Consider the following 20,698-nt stretch of genomic DNA (forward strand, 5'->3'; position numbering starts at 1 on the left):
AAAACCTAGAGACTTCCTTAGTATTAGATTTTATGCACCAGCTGTTGTTTACAAATATACACAGACTGCCACCCCTTGTCTTACCAGAGTCAGCCGTTCTATCCTGCCGATGTAGCGAATATCCCGCCAGCTGTATGTTATCTATGTCATCGTTCAGCCACAACTCAGTGAAACATAAGATATTACAGTTTTTAATGTCCCGTTGGTAGGATAACCTTAATCTTAGGTTGTCCAATTTGTTTTCAAATGATTGAACATTGGCTAATAGGATTGATGGAAGAGGCAGTTACTCGCTCGCCGTCGGATCCTTACAAGGCACCCCGACCTACGTCCACGATATCTCCGTCCCTTTCTCATCCGAATGACGGGGATTTGGGCCTTGTCGGGTGTCTGTAGGATATCCTTCACGTCCGACTCGTTGAAGAAAAAATCTTTGTCCAATACGAGGTGAGTAATCACTGTCCTGATATGCAGAAGCTCTTTTTGGTCATAAGAAACGGTGGCAGAAACATTATGTACAGAATAAATTACAAATAACGTGAAAAAACACACATAATAGTACACTTGGTTAGAGGGCTGTAAAACGGCAGCCATCTTCTCCGGCGCCATTTCTAACGGGGCCTGAGACAGCGTTTTCCACCACTATCCACCACAAAACACCAAAATATGGAATTTCCCATAGAAAAAAAGGATAAGTTCATTAGAGTTACCCGCCTCAGAAATTGCAGCCCAAATAAATGCTTCACAGAGTTCAAGTCACAGACATATCTCAACATCAACTGTTCAGAGGGGACTGTGTGAATCAGGCCTTCGTGGTCGAATTGCTGCAAAGAAACCACTACTAAAGGACACCAATAAGAAGAAGAGACCAGTTTGGGCCAAGAAACATGAGCAATAAAATTTGTCCTTTGGTCTGGAGTCCAAATTTGAGATTTTTGGTGCCAACCACCGTGTCTTTGTGAGAAGCGGTGTGAGTGAAAGGATGATCTCCGCATGTGTAGTTCCCACCGTAAAGCATGGAGGAAGAGGTGTTATGGTGTGTGGGTGCTTTGCTGGTGACACTGTCTGTGATTTATTTAGAATTCAAGGCACACTTAAGCAGCATGGCTTCCACAGCATTCTGCAGCGATACGCCATCACATCTGGTTTGGGCTTAGTGGGACTATCATTTGTTTTTCAACAGGACAATGACCCAACACACCTCCAGGCCGTGTAAGGGCTATTTTACCAAGAAGGAGAGTGATGGAGTGCTGCATCAGATGACCTGGCCTCCACAATCCCCCGACCTCAACCCAATTGAGATGGTTTGGGATGAGTCGGAGGGCAGAGTGAAGGAAAAGCAGCCAACAAGTGCTGTATGCCAAGGCTCATTGTAGCCATTCTGGCTACAAGACTTTATGTTGTTTCCTTTATTTTGGCAGTTGCCTGTATATCACCAAGTATTACCTTTACTTTACATTTTGTACAGTCCATACAGATTCCTGGCCAACTGTACTCATGTGTTGTTTATTCTGTGATGCCACTGAGAAACAGAGCAGCTGGTGGTAGAGAACACGTCTTGCACATTCCAGAGCCAACAGCATCATGGGAAACAGAGAGTGGAATGCTGGAGACCCACTTGTCAGTAACACAGAGGATTGAAGAAATGTATGTCACACCTCTGAGAAGTCTCAGACTGAGAAGCAGAGCTGTGTCCTCATCATATCCATAGGGTTGATGAAGCATTGTTTCCCATTACATTCACTCACATTCTCTGATGCAGAAAATTAACAGCCGCTGAGAGGATGGACTACATAAGATAGGTGCTGTGGAAAGGAATGATATTAGACATCTGTGTCAACCAGTGATGCTGAACAAAACTCCTTTGCTATTAGTTGTATTGTAAATACAAATGAGTCTCTCCAGGCCAAGGTACCATATTACTGTAAGTGCACACTATAAGGATGAGATGGTGAAGATGCATGAAATGAGAAACAACTACAATAAAGACAACTAGACTTCGCATAGTCAGGGTATCAGTGGCACCATTGTTGATATGAGCAGTCTCCTATTGTCTATTTATAAAGTTTATAAAGCTCCCTACTGGCCTGTAATGTCATGGTTGAAACAATAACCCAATGCTTTTCTCACACCGAGGCTCTGGGATCAAATCCCTACTGTCTCTGTGTATCACCATCTTACCATCACCATATTGAAAAAACAAAGACAGAGAATTTGAGTATGTTTATTTTTGTTGGAATCTCCAGCACTGTTATAAAAGTATTTCATATTCACTACCCTAACCTCAGGTAGCTTAATGCAGAATAGCACTTTACTGTCTCCCAATCAGTAATGGAATGCTGTGTACTGTCTATAGCTGGCTGAAAATATCTACCATGAAAGCCCATTCAACCAGGAGAGATAATTCCTTATTTGGAGAAAAGGGATCCAATCGCCTGCTATCAGAGGGAGGGAATTCTTCCAAGACACATTTAAAGGACAAACACTGTAACAATACAATTTTTACTGTTGATTCAAAAGAGATGATGTCTGTCTGTTGTTTTGAAACAGAGATAGAGAGGACATCCAAGGACAACCATTATCCTGCATGCTACATCCATCACATACTGAAATGTGTTTTACAGTCTGGTTGCATGTTGAATAATAACATCAGAGACACAAAATACACATTTCTTTATGTAAATTCCCTATTATACCTTACACAATAGATCTTAGGACAACTGTGAGGCAAAGTCTGCCTACCCATGACAAGTCATACGGTTTCCTAATGCCTTTGAGCCCTGTCCTGACGACTAGAGCACGCAGGCAGCTTTGTCTCTCTAACACCTCACGCTCGACACAATCGCTGACCCCTCCCTGGCCATCGCTATCCTCCCCTCCCTCAAAGCCTCTGTGTCCCTCAATGGCACCTTTGTTCAAGTGCTGTTGTCATAGTGGAGAAGCACCAGAAACATCTCAACAATAGATCTGCATATGAGGAAAAAATTGGCCGGTTGACCGTCTGCTGTTACGTTTGGTTCAATGGGAATGACCTAGCAACAGCTCTGACCGATCAGGACAAGAGAGAGCCTTTTAAACCTGGAATACATTCAGTACAAAAACAGAGTTGTTCATTACATACTTTGTTTATTGAGGGTTGACACTTTATTTTGCTGTTCTGTACACCAATGTGATTTTACAGCTTTTTGGGGCAATCAAATTCGATAACAGTTAAGTGGTCTTTACATTTCACAAATGCATTGAATATCTCTCTTTGTGAAAGTAATTGCAGTCTCCAATGAGGATGTCATATTCTTCACAATCCAATCTTTAAACACAATCAAAGCTTATGCTACAATCTAATGTAACTAATGGTATAGGTCTACTTTTCTATTATATCTAGCTTTAAAATCCCACTATTTAAATGGTCACTGTAGTCGTGTCTCCTGCTGCCATAACTGGTACCAATTACATTCACTTCAGCCCCACATGTACGCACAGATACTTGATTAAAATGTACAGTATCTATGGCAACTGGCCCAGAATGATTTACTGAACAACACATTGATGTTTCACAAAAACAACAACCGATAAATAGTAATACAAAGTCACAGAAGGCTATTCATGTGTGTGTGATGTGAGAAGTCTAAATATATTATAGACATATCTGAAGAATGATACACAAGATATCAATGCAGAATATTACTGTATATAAAGCAAGATCATCTCCACTTGCCTTAAGTCTTAATACCATCACATACTATACAATCCTGGAGGGCTTGACAGACACTGATACCGTCTTCAGATTATTGAAGTCTACTAGTCAAGTGTGTGGTTAAACTGCTGATAATATACACAAAAGGAATAAACTGCACATTTAACTTTTTCATAAAAACCACTGAACACTGAATTTTGCCCCAGACAGGATGGATAGTCCTTAGCACACGGTACAGTACTGTACATACAGTTGGCACATATTCATATTATATTATGTTATATTCTTCAATTTTTTCACAGGACGCTTCGGGTGTGTAGAAAACGTCTTTCTGTCGATATTGACGTGCTCCTCATTCTACCACTGAGCTGTGAAGTGGAGCAGCAGCAGCAGCAGCAGCAGCAGTTGTAGTAGTAGGCGATACGGTACAGTAGGTAGGGTAGGGTTAAGCCTGTGAATATCATGCCGCCTTGGCTCCCCGCCTAGTGGTGAGGCCTCGTCGCAGCTCTTTCTTTGCCCCTGTTGGCCGGGGGGATGCCGGGTTAGGAGAAAACTGTACATCCAGGCTTAACGTTGAGCTGGGCTAGGCCAGCCTCAAACCTGCTGGGGAACCCCCTGATCCCTATAGCCTGGAAGAGAGACAGGGCACAGTGAGGTTAAAGGTGATGTCGTTAAGTAGACTGGTGAAGACATCACCTGAACAAACTGAGTGCAACGGTATAGGTGAGCCCTGAATAGCCGGAGTAAACTGAGTATAGCCATGCAGCAAGCTGGATAATGCTCCATAGTGAAACGTTCATATATAAGAGAACGAAATTTGAATCTATACATGTGAAAAATATTTTTGACAAATCTTCCCAGACATGCACGGCTGAGAGTATAGCGTCCTCTCTGATGCTGCTAGTTGCAAAGCATGCACTGACGGTGCGGAGGACATTCAGGGAACTCCCAGGTTTTTCTCCATTCCGGCCCTGGCCATGATGCCCGTTATAACGAGCATGATGGAGGACGACAAACCCAAACAGTGTGAGAGACAGCCGAAGGGGAGGTGGTGTGAGGCACAGGCACAGGCACATTGGCAGAGATGGAGTTGATGGAATAGGAAAAAAGCAATAGTGGCAGCGAGTGAGAGGAGGCAGCAACATGTTGGTGGAAACACAAAGACTGTGTAGTACTACACATACAGTACCTACCATCAGAAACTTTCATCCGTTTAGGAGTAGCAAAGAAAAAAACGGAGTAATTAGTATTTCAACCATGACAAGCTACAGGTGTACTGCACAGTGGAACATCATGTTCTAGGAAATATTCTGATAAAGACTATTATAGTAACAAACACTGTTGAAAACAACCCTCTTTGATATGGAAAGAAGAGGAGACAGAAGACCCAGAGCTCAGTGGTTAGATTCAATAACAGGGTTGATAATAACAGCAGGAAAATGCTCAACAGTGTTCTGGGAGCAGCCTTGTCCTCCCACGCACAGAGCAATTTATACCACACTGTTATCTTGACAAAGACCTCTTCTCTAGGCAAACAATAGTAATTGTCATGATTCAAATGAATCCATCCCCTTATGTGACTTGGAGGGAGAGAACTATAATAATGGAATCCAAGCTTATCTAAGAAATATCAGTGGGATGAATGGGGAGAACTCTGTAGCTACTGTAGCTTCATTTTAATAAAACACTGCCTCAAGTGTTAACATAAAGCAGACACAAGAGAGTGCAAGGGGAAGAACAGGGTTTATTTGTTTATTTGGATTCCCATTAGCTTTTGCAGAGGTAGTAGCTATTCTTCCTGGGGTCCACAAAAAACACAAAACATGACAAGTAACAAAACACTGGTATACTGATAGACAAGGACAGTCACACAAATGTAAAATACACTACATGACCAAAAGTATGTGGACACCTTCTCGTCGAACATCTCATTCCAAAATCATGGGCATTAATATGGAGTTGGTCCCCCCTTTGCTGCTGTAACAGCCTCCACTCTTCTGGGAAGGCTTTCAACTAGATGTTGGAACATTGCTGCGGGGACTTACTTCCATTCAGCCACAAGAGCATTAGTGAGGTCGGGCACTGATGTGGGGCGATTAGGCCAGGCTCGCAGTTCCAGCCCTTATCATTCCAATTCATCCCAACGGTGTTCGATGGGTTTGAGGTCAGGGCTCTGTGCAGGCCAGTCAAGTTCTGCCACACTAATCTTGACAAACCATTTCTGTATGGACCTCGCTTTGTGCACGGGGGCATTGACATGCTGGAACAGGAAAGGGCCTTCCCCAAACTGCCACAATGTTGGAAGCACAGAATTGTCTAGAATGTCATTGTATGCTGTAGTGTTAAGATTTCCCGTCACTGGAACTAAGGGGCCTAGCCCGAACCATGAAAAACAGCCCCAGACCCTTATTCCTCCTCCACCATACTTTACAGTTGGCACTATGCATTGGGGCAGGTAGTATTCTCCTGGCATCCGCCAAACCCAGATTCGTCCGTCGGACTGCCAGATGGTGAAGCGTGATTCATCACTCCAGAGAACTCGTTTCCACTGCTCCAGTCCAATGGTGGTGAGCTTTACACCACTCCAGCCGATGCTTGGCATTGCGCACGATGATCTTAGGCTTGTGTGCGGCTGCTCAGCCATGGAAACCCATTTCATGAAACTCCAGACGAACAGTTGTTGTGCGGACGTTGCTTCCAGAGGCAGTTTGGAACTCGGTAGTGAGTGTTGCAACCAAGGAGAGGCGATTTGTACGCGCTACGCGTGAGCTTGTTTGGTCTACCACTTCGCGGCTGAGCCGTTGTTGCTCTTAGACGTTTCCACTTCACAACAACAACACCTACAGTTGACCGGTCAGCTCTAGCAGGGCATACATTTGATGAATTGACTTGTTGGAAAGGTGGTATCCTTTGACGATTGCCACGTTGAAAGTCACTAAGCTCTTCAGTACGGGCCATTCTACCAATGTTTGTCTATGGCGATTGCATGGCTGTGTGCTCGATTTTATACACCTGTCAGCAACGGGTGTTGCTGAAATAGCTAAATTTACTAATTTGAAGGGGTATATGTATACTTTTGGCCATGTAGTGTACAACGATATAAAAACAATACATGCACAACAACAACAAAAATATAAATAATAATAATACAAACAATACAACAACAAAAAAGTATGTGTGTGTTAGAGTGTGTCTGTGTGTGCTCGTGTGTGTGTGTGTGTGTCCTCACAGTCCCCGCCGTTCTATGAGATGTTGTTTCATATTTTTTTAAAGGTAATTTTGCTAGTTGATCATGGTTCTGTATAATACTGTGTGTTGCCGTGAATTCATTTTGGACTTGGGGACTGTGAAGAGACACCTGGTGGCATGTCTTGTGGGGTATGGGTGAATGTTATTTGATTATGCAGACAATCTGGCATTTTCCTTACAGTCATTATTATCATAAAAACTAGAAGAAAAGCAGTTAATCTCTCGTCAACCCTCAACCAGGAAAGACTGGCATGCATGTTGTTGATGTTAGTTCTGTATGTGCAGTTAAGGGCAAGGTGTGCTGCTCTGTTTTGAGTCAGCTGCAGCTTTGCTAGATCTTCATTTGCTGCACTTGACCATATTACAGGACAGTAATCAAGATGGGACAAGACCAGAGCCTGAACAACTCGTACAGTTTACTATTGTGTCAAAAACACAGAACATATTTTTATAACAGACATACCCCTCCCCATCTTCACAAGAACTTTGTCAAAATGACTTGACCATGATAATTGACATCCAATGTTTCAGCTTCCTCAGAAGCTTGCTCAATGGTCACACCCTTTATACACAACTCCAGTTGATGTTTAGGTCTTAGAGAAGGTTTTGAACCATATACAATGTGTTTAGATTTAGATATATTTAAGGCCAGTTTATTATTAAATCACCCATTTTGATATTGACTGTAACTCCTTATTTAACATTTCAGTGAGCTCACTGACTTTGGGTGCTGGCATGCAGAGAGTGGAATAATCCGCATACATAGTCATTTTAGCTTTGTGTAAGACCAGTGGCAAATCATTTGTAAAAATAGAGAAGAGTAACAGCCCAAACAACTGCCCTGAGGGACACCGCAATGATGTTAAAGAAGCTTCCATTGAAGAACACTCTCTGGGTTCTATTGGATAAATAACTCTCCAACCATGTGATGGCAGGTGATGAAAAAACTCACGTGCTATAGCTTTACAATAACAACTTATGATCAATAACATCAAAGGCTGCACTGAAATCTAATAATACAACTCCAGTAATCATCTTATTATCCATTTATTATAACCAATCATCTGTCAGTGCAGTACAAGTGGAGTGCCCTTCTCTATATGCATGGTGAAAGTCAGTAGTTAACTTGTTCTCTGAAAAATACCATTGTATTTGGTCAAACACAAATCTCTCCATCAACTTACTAAGAGCAGGCGGCAAACTGATTGGGTGGCTGTTAGAGCCAGCAAAGGGTGCTTTACTATTTTTAGTTAGTGGAATTACTTCAGCTTCCTTCCACACCTGTGGATACACGCAATATTAGGTTGGGTGGGGGACTCAGGTGCAGAGACGGACACACGGACAAAGAGGGTGAATTGGGATGTAATTTATTCAGCGTGTTTTGGCAGAGAGAAGCAGTTCAGGGTGGAGTAGCTTCAGGCCGGGGTAGGAGCTGAGTGGGGTGGAGAGCCAGTAGTCCAGAGAGCTGGATGACGAGGATATCAGACAACAGAGGAGCAGGTTGCGGCGTGGGAATGGCAGGCAGGCAGGCAGGCAGCAGGAACAGACGGGATCTGGTCGAAGGAGAGACAGGTTACAAATGTGGCAGAAACAACTATAATACTGAGAGAGTACAACTAAACTGAGATTTCTGTACGGGGCCAAGTTACCACAGGTAGTGTAGGAACGAACTGGCGCTGGAGAGGTGTCCAGCCCCGGGTAGATAACTGCTGGTTGATTGTTGACAATTAGCTGCAGCTGGGTGTAACTGATCTTGTGAGAGAATGGCCACGCCCCTGACCTAGATCCTCTGACTGGACTGCACAGCAGGGGAGACAGACACAAACAACACACACAGGGAAAAGGGAAAGGAAAACCAGCAGGAACAGGACCAACAGTGCCGGACCGTAACAGTACCCCCTCAACGGGCGCCACCCGGCGACCCACCCGGCTTGTCAGGGGTGGTCCCTATGGAAGTCAGCCACCAGCTGCGGATCCAGTATAAATCGTCGGGAATCCAGGACCTCTCCTCGGGACCGTATCCTCCCAGTCCACCAGGTACTGAAACCCTCTACCACGCCTCCGGGACGTCCAGCAGTCTCCGCACCGTGTAGGCTGGATGGTCGTCCAATACACGCGGTGGCGGAGGGGGATCCACAGGCGGACACAAAGGGCTGGAGGAGACCAGCTTCAGCTGGGACACGTGAAATGTAGGATGGACTCTCATGGCCTGGGGAAGCTTCAACCGAACAGCCGAAGGGTTGATGATGGAGTCGATCTCGAAAGGACCCAAATACCGGGGCGACAGCTTACGGGAGTCAGTGCGCAGGGGGATGTTGCTGGAGGAGAGCCAGACTCGCTGACCAGGCTGGAACTGGGGAGCGACTACCCTGTGCCTGTCCGCCACCCTCTTGTTACGCTCTGCTGTCCGTAGAAGAGCCTCACGGGTGTCCACCCACACCTTGCGGCAGCGACGAAGGTTATCCTGAACTGACGGGACGGCTAACTCCCTTTCCTGAGACGGGAACAATGGCGGTTGGTACCCCACAGCCGCCTCAAATGGTGAGAGGCCGGTGGCAGATGAGGTGAGGGAATTGTGGGCATATTCGACCCACGGGAGATGTTTGGCCCAGGTGGACGGGTTCTGGGATGTCACACAGCGTAGAGCAGCCTCCAGGTCCTGATTGGTCCTCTCAGTCTGGCCATTGGACTGGGGATGGAAACCTGATGAGAGACTGACAGTGGCACCCAGAGCCGAACAAAACTCCTTCCATACCCGAGAAATGAACTGTGGACCTCTATCGGACACTATGTCCACAGGTATTCCATGGGGACGGAATACATGTAGGACAAAGAGGTCGGCTGTCTCACTGGCAGATGGTAATTTTGGTAATGCAACAAAATGGGCAGATTTAGAGAATCTGTCCACGATGGTGAGTATGGTGTCATTACCCTCAGACATAGGAAGTCCAGTGACGAAGTCCAAGCCCACGTGAGACCAAGGACGACTGGGACTGGGAGAGGCCGCAGCAGGCCCGAAGGAGCCCTGTGGGGAAGCCTTATTTTGGGCACAGATGGAACAGGCCGCCACGTACTCCCGGACGTCAGCCTCGGCGGATGGCCACCAAAAGTGCCTCTTCAGTAGCGACGGTGTACGGTTCATACCAGGGTGGCAGGAGAAGCGTGAGGTGTGGATCCAGTTGAGCACTTGCGGCCGCAGCGGCTGCGGGAACATAGAGAAGGTCGGGGGCCATCGGCCGGTCAGGTTCCAACTCTTGTGCCCGATCGGACCGAGGGACTCGATTTCCCAGTGAACCGCCGCCACCAAACAGGAAGCGGGCAGAACAGATTCAGGATTGCTGGAGTCTTCATTGTCTGTAAACTGGCGAGAGAGAGCATCAGGCTTGACATTACGTGTGCCAGGACGATATGTTAAAATAAACTTGAACCTGCTGAAGAACAGAGCCCATCTGGCCTGACGGGAGTTCAGCCTCTTGGACGACTGGATGTAAGCCAGGTTCTTGTGGTCTGTCCAGACTATGAAGGGTTGCTCAGCTCCGTCTAGCCAGTGCCTCCACTCCTCCAACGCCAACTTGACAGCAAGCAACTCCCGGTTACCACGTCGTAGTTCTTCTCAGCAGGGGTCAATCTCCTGGAGAAGAAGGCCACAGGATGGAGCTTCTGGTCCGTGGGGGAACGTTGTGACAGGACAGCTCCCACCCCCGAATCAGAGGCGTCCACTTCCACAATAAACTGCAAACTAGTGTCTGGATGAATAAGAACAGGTGAGGTGGTGAACAGTTCCTTCAATGTACTCACGGGGCTGACTCGGCCTCAGGCGTCCACAGGAATGGCACCTTAGGGGAGGTGAGCTTGGTCAGGGGGGCAACCACTCGGCTGAAACCCCTGATGAAGCGGCGGTAGAAGTTGGCGAAGCCCAGGAAGCGTTAGCTGCTTCCGAGACGTGGGTGTGGGCCACTCCACAACCGCTCTGATCTTGTCAGGGTCTGGTGACACTTGTCCCCGCTCGATAATAAAGCCCAAAAAAGGGGACGGACTGCCGGTGGAACTCACATTTTCTGCTTTCACATACAGTTTGTTTTCCATGAGGCGTTGGAGAACCAGACGGACGTGGGAGACGTGTTCATCCTGTGACTTAGAAAATATTAGAATGTCATCCAAATAGACAAACACAAAACGGTGTAGAAAATCCCTCAACACATCGTTAACCATGGCCTGAAACACTGCTGGGGCGTTAGTGAGACCGAATGGCATGACTAGGTATTCAAAGTGTCCGAGAGGGGTATTGAACCCAGTTTTCCATTCATCTCCCGCCTGATCCTAACGAGGTGGTAAGCGTTACGTAGGTCGAGTTTGGTAAACACAGTGGCACCATGAAGGGGTTCAAATGCTGAGTTGATGAGAGGCAGGGGGTATGTATTTCTGACTGTGATGTTATTTAGTCCTCTGTAGTCAATGCAGGGGGCGTAATGTTTTGTCCTTCTTCTCTACAAAAAAAGAACCCAGCTCCAACAGCGGAAGATGAGGGACGAATGATGCCAGAGGTTAGGGAGTCGCCTATGTAGGTTTCCATAGCTTCTCTCTCAGGACGGGACAGGTTGAAAAGCCGACTGGACGGCAAAGGGGCTCCAGGCAGTAACTCAATAGCGCAATCGTATGGCCTATGAGGTGGTAATGAAAGTGCCTTGGACTTACTGAATACCTCGGCCAGGTCCAGGTACTCCTCAGGGACTGAAGAGAGGTCTGGGGGTTTTGACAGGGGAAGCAGGGGAGCCGACCGAGGCGGAATAGCCGACCAAGGCAAACAGAATGGCAGTGAGTGCTCCAACTGTGTATCTTGTGGTTTTGCCAGTCAATATGGGGGTTGTGAAGGCTAAGCCAAGGGAAACCGAGGATAAGGGGGGAGGCCGAGGAGGGAGACTACTTTAAACTGGATGGTTTCTTTGTGATTGCCGGACAGCATGAGAGAAAGCGGGGACAGTTTGGTGGGTGATGTTGGCAAACTGATGGCCGTCAATAGCGGTTACTGTTATAGGCTTAGGCAGGGGGCTTAACAGGGATCTCAGCCTGAGTGACCAGGTTGACGTCAAGGAAACTATCCTCAGCACCAGAGTCGATTAGAGCAGCTAGTGGGAGAGATAGATTCCTGAACTGGACTGTAGCTGGGATAACTAGACGGGGTGCTGTGGGCATTGAGTCAGGTGTAGCACTGCAAGTCGCCCACCTTACTTGCGAGCTTGGTCTTTTGGGCGAACCGGACAGTTAACCAGGAAATGAGTGCGGTCCCCACAGTAAATGCACTCACCAGCCCGCATGCGCCGTTCCTTTTCGGCAGGGGACAGACGAGCACGGCCCAGCTGCATGGGCTCGTCTAGTTCCGTGGAGGGATCCGCTGAGATGTGTGGGGCGGTGTCCAGTGGTGGTGTTGCTCGGGTTGCAGAAAGCGAGGGAGCCCCGCCTGCGATGCGGACCCGACCGCCCCCTCTCCTGTCTCCTCTCCCGTAGCCTGTTGTCTATTCGTGTAGCAAGGGGAAAGCGAGAGAATGAAGGTTAGCAGGCTCATCATGAACAGCTAGTTCATCCTTGATCGTGTCACTCAAACCGTTAACAAACGCTCCCTGAAGAGCTTCGTCATTCCACTTGGAATCGGCTGCCAAGGTCCAAAAATCAATGGCGTATTCAGCCACGCTACCCGTGCCCTGTCGTAGCTTCAATAGTCTCTTTGTGGCGGTCCCGGCATGGTCCGGGTGATCAAACACAACTTTCAATTGAGAGGAAAAATCGTCAAACGACAGGCTGGCAATCTGCTGAGCAGAACAAGCCGCTTCTGCCCAAATCAAAGCTTTGCCCCTCATTAACCCCAGTGCGTAATGTACCTTTGAGGATTCCGTGGAGAAAGACAGGGGCTTCTGTTGGAACACCAAGCGGCACTGAAGCAGGAAACCACGGCATTTGTTCAGGTCCCCGGTGAAAGGTTCGGGTGAGGTTGTAGGGGTTCCCGAAGGGCAGGAGCGGAAGCCGAGCCTGGAGCCACTGTAGGAGGAACAGGTGGAGGAGAAACAGAGGGAGGAAGGGTAGTGAGGTGTTACCAGGTTAGCTACCTGAGAGGTGAGATGAGATACTTGATCCAACAACTGCTGGTTGTTATCCAATAGAGTCCGGATGAGTTGGTCGTGTTGTCCCAATAACATTCCCTGTGAATGGAGGCGCGTTGTACGCCATCACCCGTTGTTTCATGTGGCATCTCTGCTGAGTCCATGTTTGGCCAGTTCGTTCTATTAGGTTGGGTGGGGGACTCAGGTGCAGAGACGGACACACGGACAAAGAGGGTGAATTGGGATGTAATTTATTCAGCGTGTTTTGGCAGAGAGAAGCAGTTCAGGGTGGAGTAGCTTCAGGCCGGGGTAGGAGCTGAGTGGGGTGGAGAGCCAGTAGTCCAGAGAGCTGGATGACGAGGATATCAGACAACAGAGGAGCAGGTTGCAGGCGTGGGAATGGCAGGCAGGCAGGCAGGCAGCAGGAACAGACGGGATCTGGTCGAAGGAGAGACAGGTTACAAATGTGGCAGAAACAACTATAATACTGAGAGAGTACAACTAAACTGAGATTTCTGTACGGGGCCAAGTTACCACAGGTAGTGTAGGAACGAACTGGCGCTGGAGAGGTGTCCAGCCCGGGTAGATAACTGCTGGTTGATTGTTGACAATTAGCTGCAGCTGGGTGTAACTGATCTTGTGAGAGAATGGCCACGCCCCCTGACCTAGATCCTCTGACTGGACTGCACAGCAGGGGGAGACAGACACAAACAACACACACAGGGAAAAGGGAAAGGAAAACCAGCAGGAACAGGACCAACAGTGCCGGACCGTAACACGCAATCCTTTAGGCTTTGGTTAAAGATATAGCAAATAGAGGTGGCAATATAGTCTGCTACCATTCTCAATAGTTTCCCATCAAGGTTGTCTATACCTTGTGGCTTATCATTATGGATGGATAACAATAGTTTTTCCACTTCTCCCACACTAACTTGTCCAAATTCAAAACAGCAATCCTTTTCATTATTAGATATTTTATACAAAAATATGATGGTTCACTGTTCAATGTTGTCATTTCACTTCTGTTCAATTCATCATCAATACAGAGGGCTCTGCTTTTGCATCATTTCTTTGAACCATACAATTGTTCAATCCAGAGGGCTCTAACAGTCCTCACAGTTAATTTCTTAACAGGTTGACACAACTTCCGCCGAGGCTGCCCACCCTCCTGGTTGGGGCAGGCATCGGCTTTCGTCGTCACCGGAGTACTAGTTACTGCCGATCCCATTCTCATCACTCCACTTGTCATGTCTTGTCAATCACACACCCCTAATTAGTATGTGTATAAGTGTTCCCTCTGTTCCCCTTGTCTTTGTGAGTGATTGTTTGTTGTGACAGCGTGTAGCTCGGTTGAGCTACATTTCACTGTGTTATTGCCAAGGTGGATGTTTTCCCTTGTATAGTTTCGTTTGACGTTTGGGGCGTTTGATTTATGCAAACGGTTTCAACTCTGGACTTCGGTATTTTACCTCCTGCGCCTGACTCCTTTCACACCTCGTCACACAGGTGGATGCTTGTCAACAATTGAAATGACTAATTTTACAAATACTTCCAGTGCTGCATCTTGATTCACTTCCTCATACACAGACCAACATACATGTTTTAAATCTTCAACAAAAAAGTCCTGAGAAAACATTTTGTATGGTCCCTTATGAATTACTTTAGGCCCAACCTTTAGCACTTTGGCTTTCCTTGTTATTGCCGCAATGTTATGGTCACTACAGCTAATGGGAACTGATATTGCTTTGTAGCAAAGCTCTGCAGCAATAGTGAAGATATGATCAATACAAGTGGATCTCACAGATCCAACACTATTGGTATGCACTCTAGTTGGTTGAGTGATAACCTGGGTCATATTACAGGCTTTAGTCACAGTTAGAAGCTTCCTCTCGAGAGGATAGCTAGTTGCTAACCAGTCAATGTTCAGGTCATACAGAAAATAGACCCCTCCGTTAACATCACACACACAAACTGGTTACAATTGACAGAGTAACCCATGATTCACCAAATTATATTTTGAAGGAGGAAACAAGGTACTTTAAGCATATGTTTTCATTTCAGTTGCCTCCATCTCCTCTAACTGAAGCTAATTGGAGAGATTTTTTTTCTATTGATAATGTAAAATTAACAGCCAAACAGAAAGACTCATGTGAAGGTGACATTAAAAAGGAGGAATTTCTGGATGCAATTAAAGACTTTAAGTCTGGGAAAACTCCAGGGTTGGATGGCATACCAGTCGAAGTATAACAAACTTTTTTTGATATACTAAGAGGACCGTTGTTAGCTTGTTTTAACCACTCCTATGTAAATGGTAGATTATCTGACACTCAAGAAAGAAGGTCTGATCTCATTATTACTGAAACAGGATACAAGTGGAAAATATAAAGATCCAGTCCATTAAAAAAATTGGAGGCCCCTTACACTTCTGTGTTGTGATGCAAAAATTCTAGCAAAATGTATAGTGCATAGAATTAAAAAGGTATTGTCGGATATTATTCATTCTAAATCAGACAGATTTTTTATATGGAAGATACATTGGAGATAATATAAGGCAAGTATTGGAAACAATAGAACATTATGGAAAATCTGAGAAACCAGGCCTGCTATTCATAGCAGACTTCGAAAAGGCATTTGATAAAGTACGACTGGGGTTTATATATAAATGCCTGGAGTATTTCAATTTTGGTGAATCTCTTATAAAATGGGTCAAAATCATGTATAGTAACCCTAGGTGTAAAATAGTAAATAATGGCTATTTCTCAGAAAGTTTTGAACTGTCAAGAGGAGTGAAACAAGGTTGTCCACTATCGGCATATCTATTTATTGTGGCCATCGAGATGTTAGCAATTAAAATCAGATTCAACAATAATATCAGGGGATTAGAAATCCAGGGCTTAAAAACAAAGGTGTCATTGTACGCTGATGATTCATGTTTTCTTTTAAATCCACAACTAGAATCACTCCACAGCCTCATAGAGGATCTAGATACATTTTCTAACCTCTCTGGATTACAACCAAATTATGACAAATGTACTATATTACGTATTGGATCAATAAAAAATACAACTTTTACATTGCCATGTAGTTTACCAATAAAACGGTCTGATGGTGATGTGGATATACTCGGAATACATATCCCAAAGGAAATAAATGATCTCACTTCAATAAATTATAATAGAAAGTTAGCAAAAATAGATAAGATCTTGCTACCATGGAAAGGTGGGTGCCTGTCAATTTGTGGAAAAATCACCCTGATTATCTCTTTAGTATTATCCCAGTTTACCTATTTGCTTATGGTCTTGCCTACGCCTAGCGAACAGTTTTTTAAATTATATGAGAAAAACATATTCCATTTTATTTGGAACGGCAAGCCAGACAAAATTAAACGGGCCTATTTATATAATGAATATGAATTCGGAGGACAGAAATTATTAAATATTAAAGCATTAGACCTATCACTAAAAGCTTCAGTCATACAAAAGTTATACTTAAATCCGAACTGGTTCTCTAGCAAATTAGTAAGATTGTCTCACCCAATGTTCAAGAATGGCCTTGTTCCCTTTATTCAGATTACAACCACTCACTTTCAGTTATTTGAAAAGGAAATCATCTCCCAGACATCACTATTTCTAAAACAAGCCATAGAAAGTTGGTTGCAATTTCAATTTAATCCTCCAGAAACGACAGAACAAATAATGCAACAAATATTGTGGTTAAACTCAAATATACTAATTGACAAAAAACTTTTTTTTTGGACAAAATGTTTAAAAAAGGTATAATCTTTGTAAATGATATCATCGGTAGGACTGGTGGAGTTATGTCGCACATGCAGCTAACAAAAACATATGGAAATGTCTGCTCTACCCAAAATTACAACCAAATAATTGCAGCCTTACCGCAAAAATGGAAGAGGAAAGTGGAAGGAGGAGAAAGTAAGGAACTTGTCTGTCGGCCTTGCATTAAAGAACATAATTGGTTAATAATAATGTGATAAATAAAATAGTATATCAGTTTCATTTAAGGACCAATGGATTGACAGCCGTCCCATATAGATTGCAAAATAGTTGGGAAGAGATTTTTGACGTACCGATCCCATGGCATAGTGTTTATGAACTGATACGCAAAACGACACCAGATTCAAAACGTAGAATCTTTCAATTTAAATTATTATATAAAATTATTGCTAACAATAGAATGTTATTTATATGGGGGATACAATCTTCCCAGCTCTGCAGATTTTCCTGCGAAGAGACAGAATCATTAGATCATTTGTTTTGGTACTGTCCATTTGTAGCTTGTTTTTGGACACAGGTCCAGGAATGGCTAAAGGATTGCAATATTTACCTGGAGCTAACCCTACAGATAGCACTACTGGGTGATCTGAAAAGTCATAGTCAATCGATCAATAACATAATAATACTATTAGCAAAAATGTTTATTTTCAATTCACAATCTGTAGAAACAATGAGAATAGAAAGGTTCAGAACTTTTGTAAGACATCACAGTACAGTTGAAATATATATGGCAAATAGAAATCCTATATGGATGGTGTTAAAAGATAGATGGGAGGTGTTGAATTGAATTGAAGGATGGGACTAATAACAACTAACAACAAACAATAACAAGATAACTAATAATGTAGGCACGCTGTGTCCATAATAAGTGTATGGGTTGTAGGTTGGGAGCTTTTGTGAAGGAGCACAGTTAGAAAGATATGGCATATAGAAGCAAACCGGATGGACATCATGAAAATGATCGGAGAGGTTGAGAGTAGAAGAAGTTCAGGAGAAAGAACAAACAAAATGTAGATAGTGGGTATGGGCTGGAAGTAGAGGCCTAGGCGTTGTTGTCCACTAGTTTACTCCAAGTGGGGAAAGGGTGGCAGGGTTGGAAAGTAATAAAGGGGAATATATATATATTTTTAAAGGATATGTATGTGTATGTACAGTGGGGAAAAAAAGTATTTAGTCAGCCACCAATTGTGCAAGTTCTCCCACTTAAAAAGATGAGAGAGGCCTGTAATTTTCATCATAGGTACACGTCAACTATGACAGGCAAATTTAGGAAAAAAAATCCTGAAAATCACATTGTAGGATTTTTAATGAATTTATTTGCAAATTATGGTGGAAAATAAGTATTTGGTCACCTACAAACAAGCAAGATTTCTGGCTCTCACAGACCTGTAACTTCTTCTTTAAGAGGCTCCTCTGTCCTCCACTCGTTACCTGTATTAATGGCACCTGTTTGAACTTGTTATCAGTATAAAAGACACCTGTCCACAACCTCAAACAGTCACACTCCAAACTCCACTATGGCCAAGACCAAAGAGCTGTCAAAGGACACCAGAAACAAAATTGTAGACCTGCACCAGGCTGGGAAGGCTGAATCTGCAATAGGTAAGCAGCTTGGTTTAAAGAAATCAACTGTCGGAGCAATTATTAGGCAAAAGGAAGACATACAAGACCACTGATAATCTCCCTCGATCTGGGGCTCCACGCAAGATCTCACCCCGTGGGGTCAAAATGATCACAAGAACGGTGAGCAAAAATCCCAGAACCACACGGGGGGACCTAGTGAATGACCTGCAGAGAGCTGGGACCAAAGTAACAAAGCCTACCATCAGTAACACACTACGCCGCCAGGGGCTCAAATCCTGCAGTGCCAGACGTGTCCCCCTGCTTAAGCCAGTACATGTCCAGGCCCGTCTGAAGTTTGCTTGAGTGCATTTGGATGATCCAGAAGAGGATTGGGAGAATGTCATATGGACAGATGAAACCAAAATATAACTTTTTGGTAAAAACTCAACTCGTCGTGTTTGGATGACAAAGAATGCTGAGTTGCATCCAAAGAACACCATACCTACTGTGAAGCATGGGGGTGGAAACATCATGCTTTGGGGCTGTTTTTCTGCAAAGGGACCAGGACGACTGATCCGTGTAAAGGAAAGAATGAATGGGGCCATGTATCGTGAGATTTTGAGTGAAAACCTCCTTCCATCAGCAAGGGCATTGAAGATGAAACGTGGCTGGGTCTTTCATTATGACAATGATCCCAAACACACCGCCCGGGTAACGAAGGAGTGGCTTCGTAAGAAGCATTTCAAGGTCCTGGAGTGGCCTAGCCAGTCTCCAGATCTCAACCCCATAGAAAATCTTTGGAGGGAGTTGAAAGTCCGTGTTGCCCAGCGACAGCCCCAAAACATCACTGCTCTAGAGGAGATCTGCATGGAGGAATGGGCCAAAATACCAGCAACAGTGTGTGAAAACCTTGTGAAGACTTACAGAAAACATTTGACCTGTGTCATTGCCAACAAAGGGTATATAACAAAGTATTGAGAAACTTTTGTTATTGACCAAATACTTATTTTCCACCATAATTTGCAAATCAATTCATTAAAAATCCTACAATCTGATTTTCTGGATTTTTTTTCCTCATTTAGTCTGTCATAGTTGACGTGTACCTATGATGAAAATTACAGGCCTCTCTCATCTTTTTAAGTGGGAGAACTTGCACAATTGGTGGCTGACTAAATACTTTTTCCCCCACTGTATATTAAAAAAAAACATGGGAGATTGGAAGTGATGCAGACAATTACATTGATGGAAGTTACAATCTATCTGCAATATTAAGCTGATCTACCCCCCCACAAAAAAAAACAACATCACACACAGTATAAAGCATTGCACACATATTATCCAAATGCTGACTGTTAGCACTTGGTGGCCTATCACAGCACCCCAAAAGAAGAGGCTTTAGATGAGGCAGATGAACTTGCAACCACAACAGTTCAACAACATTTGACATGAGATCCTATCTAAGCTTTACAGGAATATTGCTCGGAACATACTAGTGGCAAAAAAAAAGAAATGTATGCATGCCAGCAAAGCCACTACACAACACAACACAACACAATACATTAATTGCACTATATCGGTGACAAATTATAGAATGGCGCCGGCGGGGATGGCTGCCTTTTTATGGACTCTTAACCAGCCGTGCTATTTTATTAGTTTTTTCGCATTGTTTGTAACTTATTTTGTACATAATGTTGCTGCTACAGTCTCTTATGACCGAAAAGAGCATCTGGATATTAGAACAGCGATTACTCACCTTGAACTGGATGAATAATCTTTCTTTAATGAGTCGGACGAGAGGGATTTGCTCCAGACACCCGACAGGGCCCTCATCCCTGTCATTCGCAGTAGAAAGAAAAGGAGATATCGCGGAAGGAGATCGGGGTCCTTGGTAAGGAGCCTGCGACGAGTGGCTAATCTGACTTTGCCATCGATACTATTGGCCAATTTACAATCGCTTGATAATAAAGTGGACGAACTATAGGCACGAATATCCTACCAACGGGACATTAAAAACTGTAATATCTTATGTTTCACCAAGTCGTGGCTGAACGAAGACGTGAATGACATACAGCTGGCGGGTTATACACTGTATTGGCAGGATAGAACAGCAGACTCTGGTAAGACAAGGGGTGGCTGTCTATGTATATTCGTAAACAACAGCTGGTGCATGATATCTAAGGAAGTCTCAAGGTTTTGCTCGCCTGAGGTAGAGTATCTCATGATAAGCTGTAGACCACACTATCTACCAAGAGAGTTTTCATCTATATTCTTCGTAGCTGTCTATTTACCACCACAAACCGATG

The 20,698-nt window shown here is 44.5% G+C and overlaps 1 protein-coding gene across 2 annotated transcripts in view; it reads right to left on the reverse strand.

Annotated features, from left to right (window-relative positions):
* Nucleotides 1–3,106: 3,106 nt before the first annotated feature.
* The window catches only part of LOC121549277 (protein stum homolog), a 49,619-nt gene continuing 32,027 nt past the window's right edge, over nt 3,107–20,698 (reverse strand). The window contains exons 3-4 of one of the 2 annotated variants that reach the window (XM_041861136.2): nt 4,888–4,896; nt 3,107–4,323 (exon numbers count right to left, since the gene is read on the reverse strand). In XM_041861136.2, the coding sequence (XP_041717070.1) occupies nt 4,289–4,323; nt 4,888–4,896 (44 nt within the window). In that variant the 3' untranslated portion in view covers nt 3,107–4,288. The remainder of the gene's footprint in view (nt 4,324–4,887; nt 4,897–20,698) is intronic. The other variant, XM_041861137.2, reaches the window with a different exon arrangement.

This window comes from Coregonus clupeaformis, chromosome 33, assembly GCF_020615455.1.
Source record: "Coregonus clupeaformis isolate EN_2021a chromosome 33, ASM2061545v1, whole genome shotgun sequence".
Classification (NCBI taxonomy): Eukaryota; Metazoa; Chordata; class Actinopteri; order Salmoniformes; family Salmonidae; genus Coregonus; species Coregonus clupeaformis.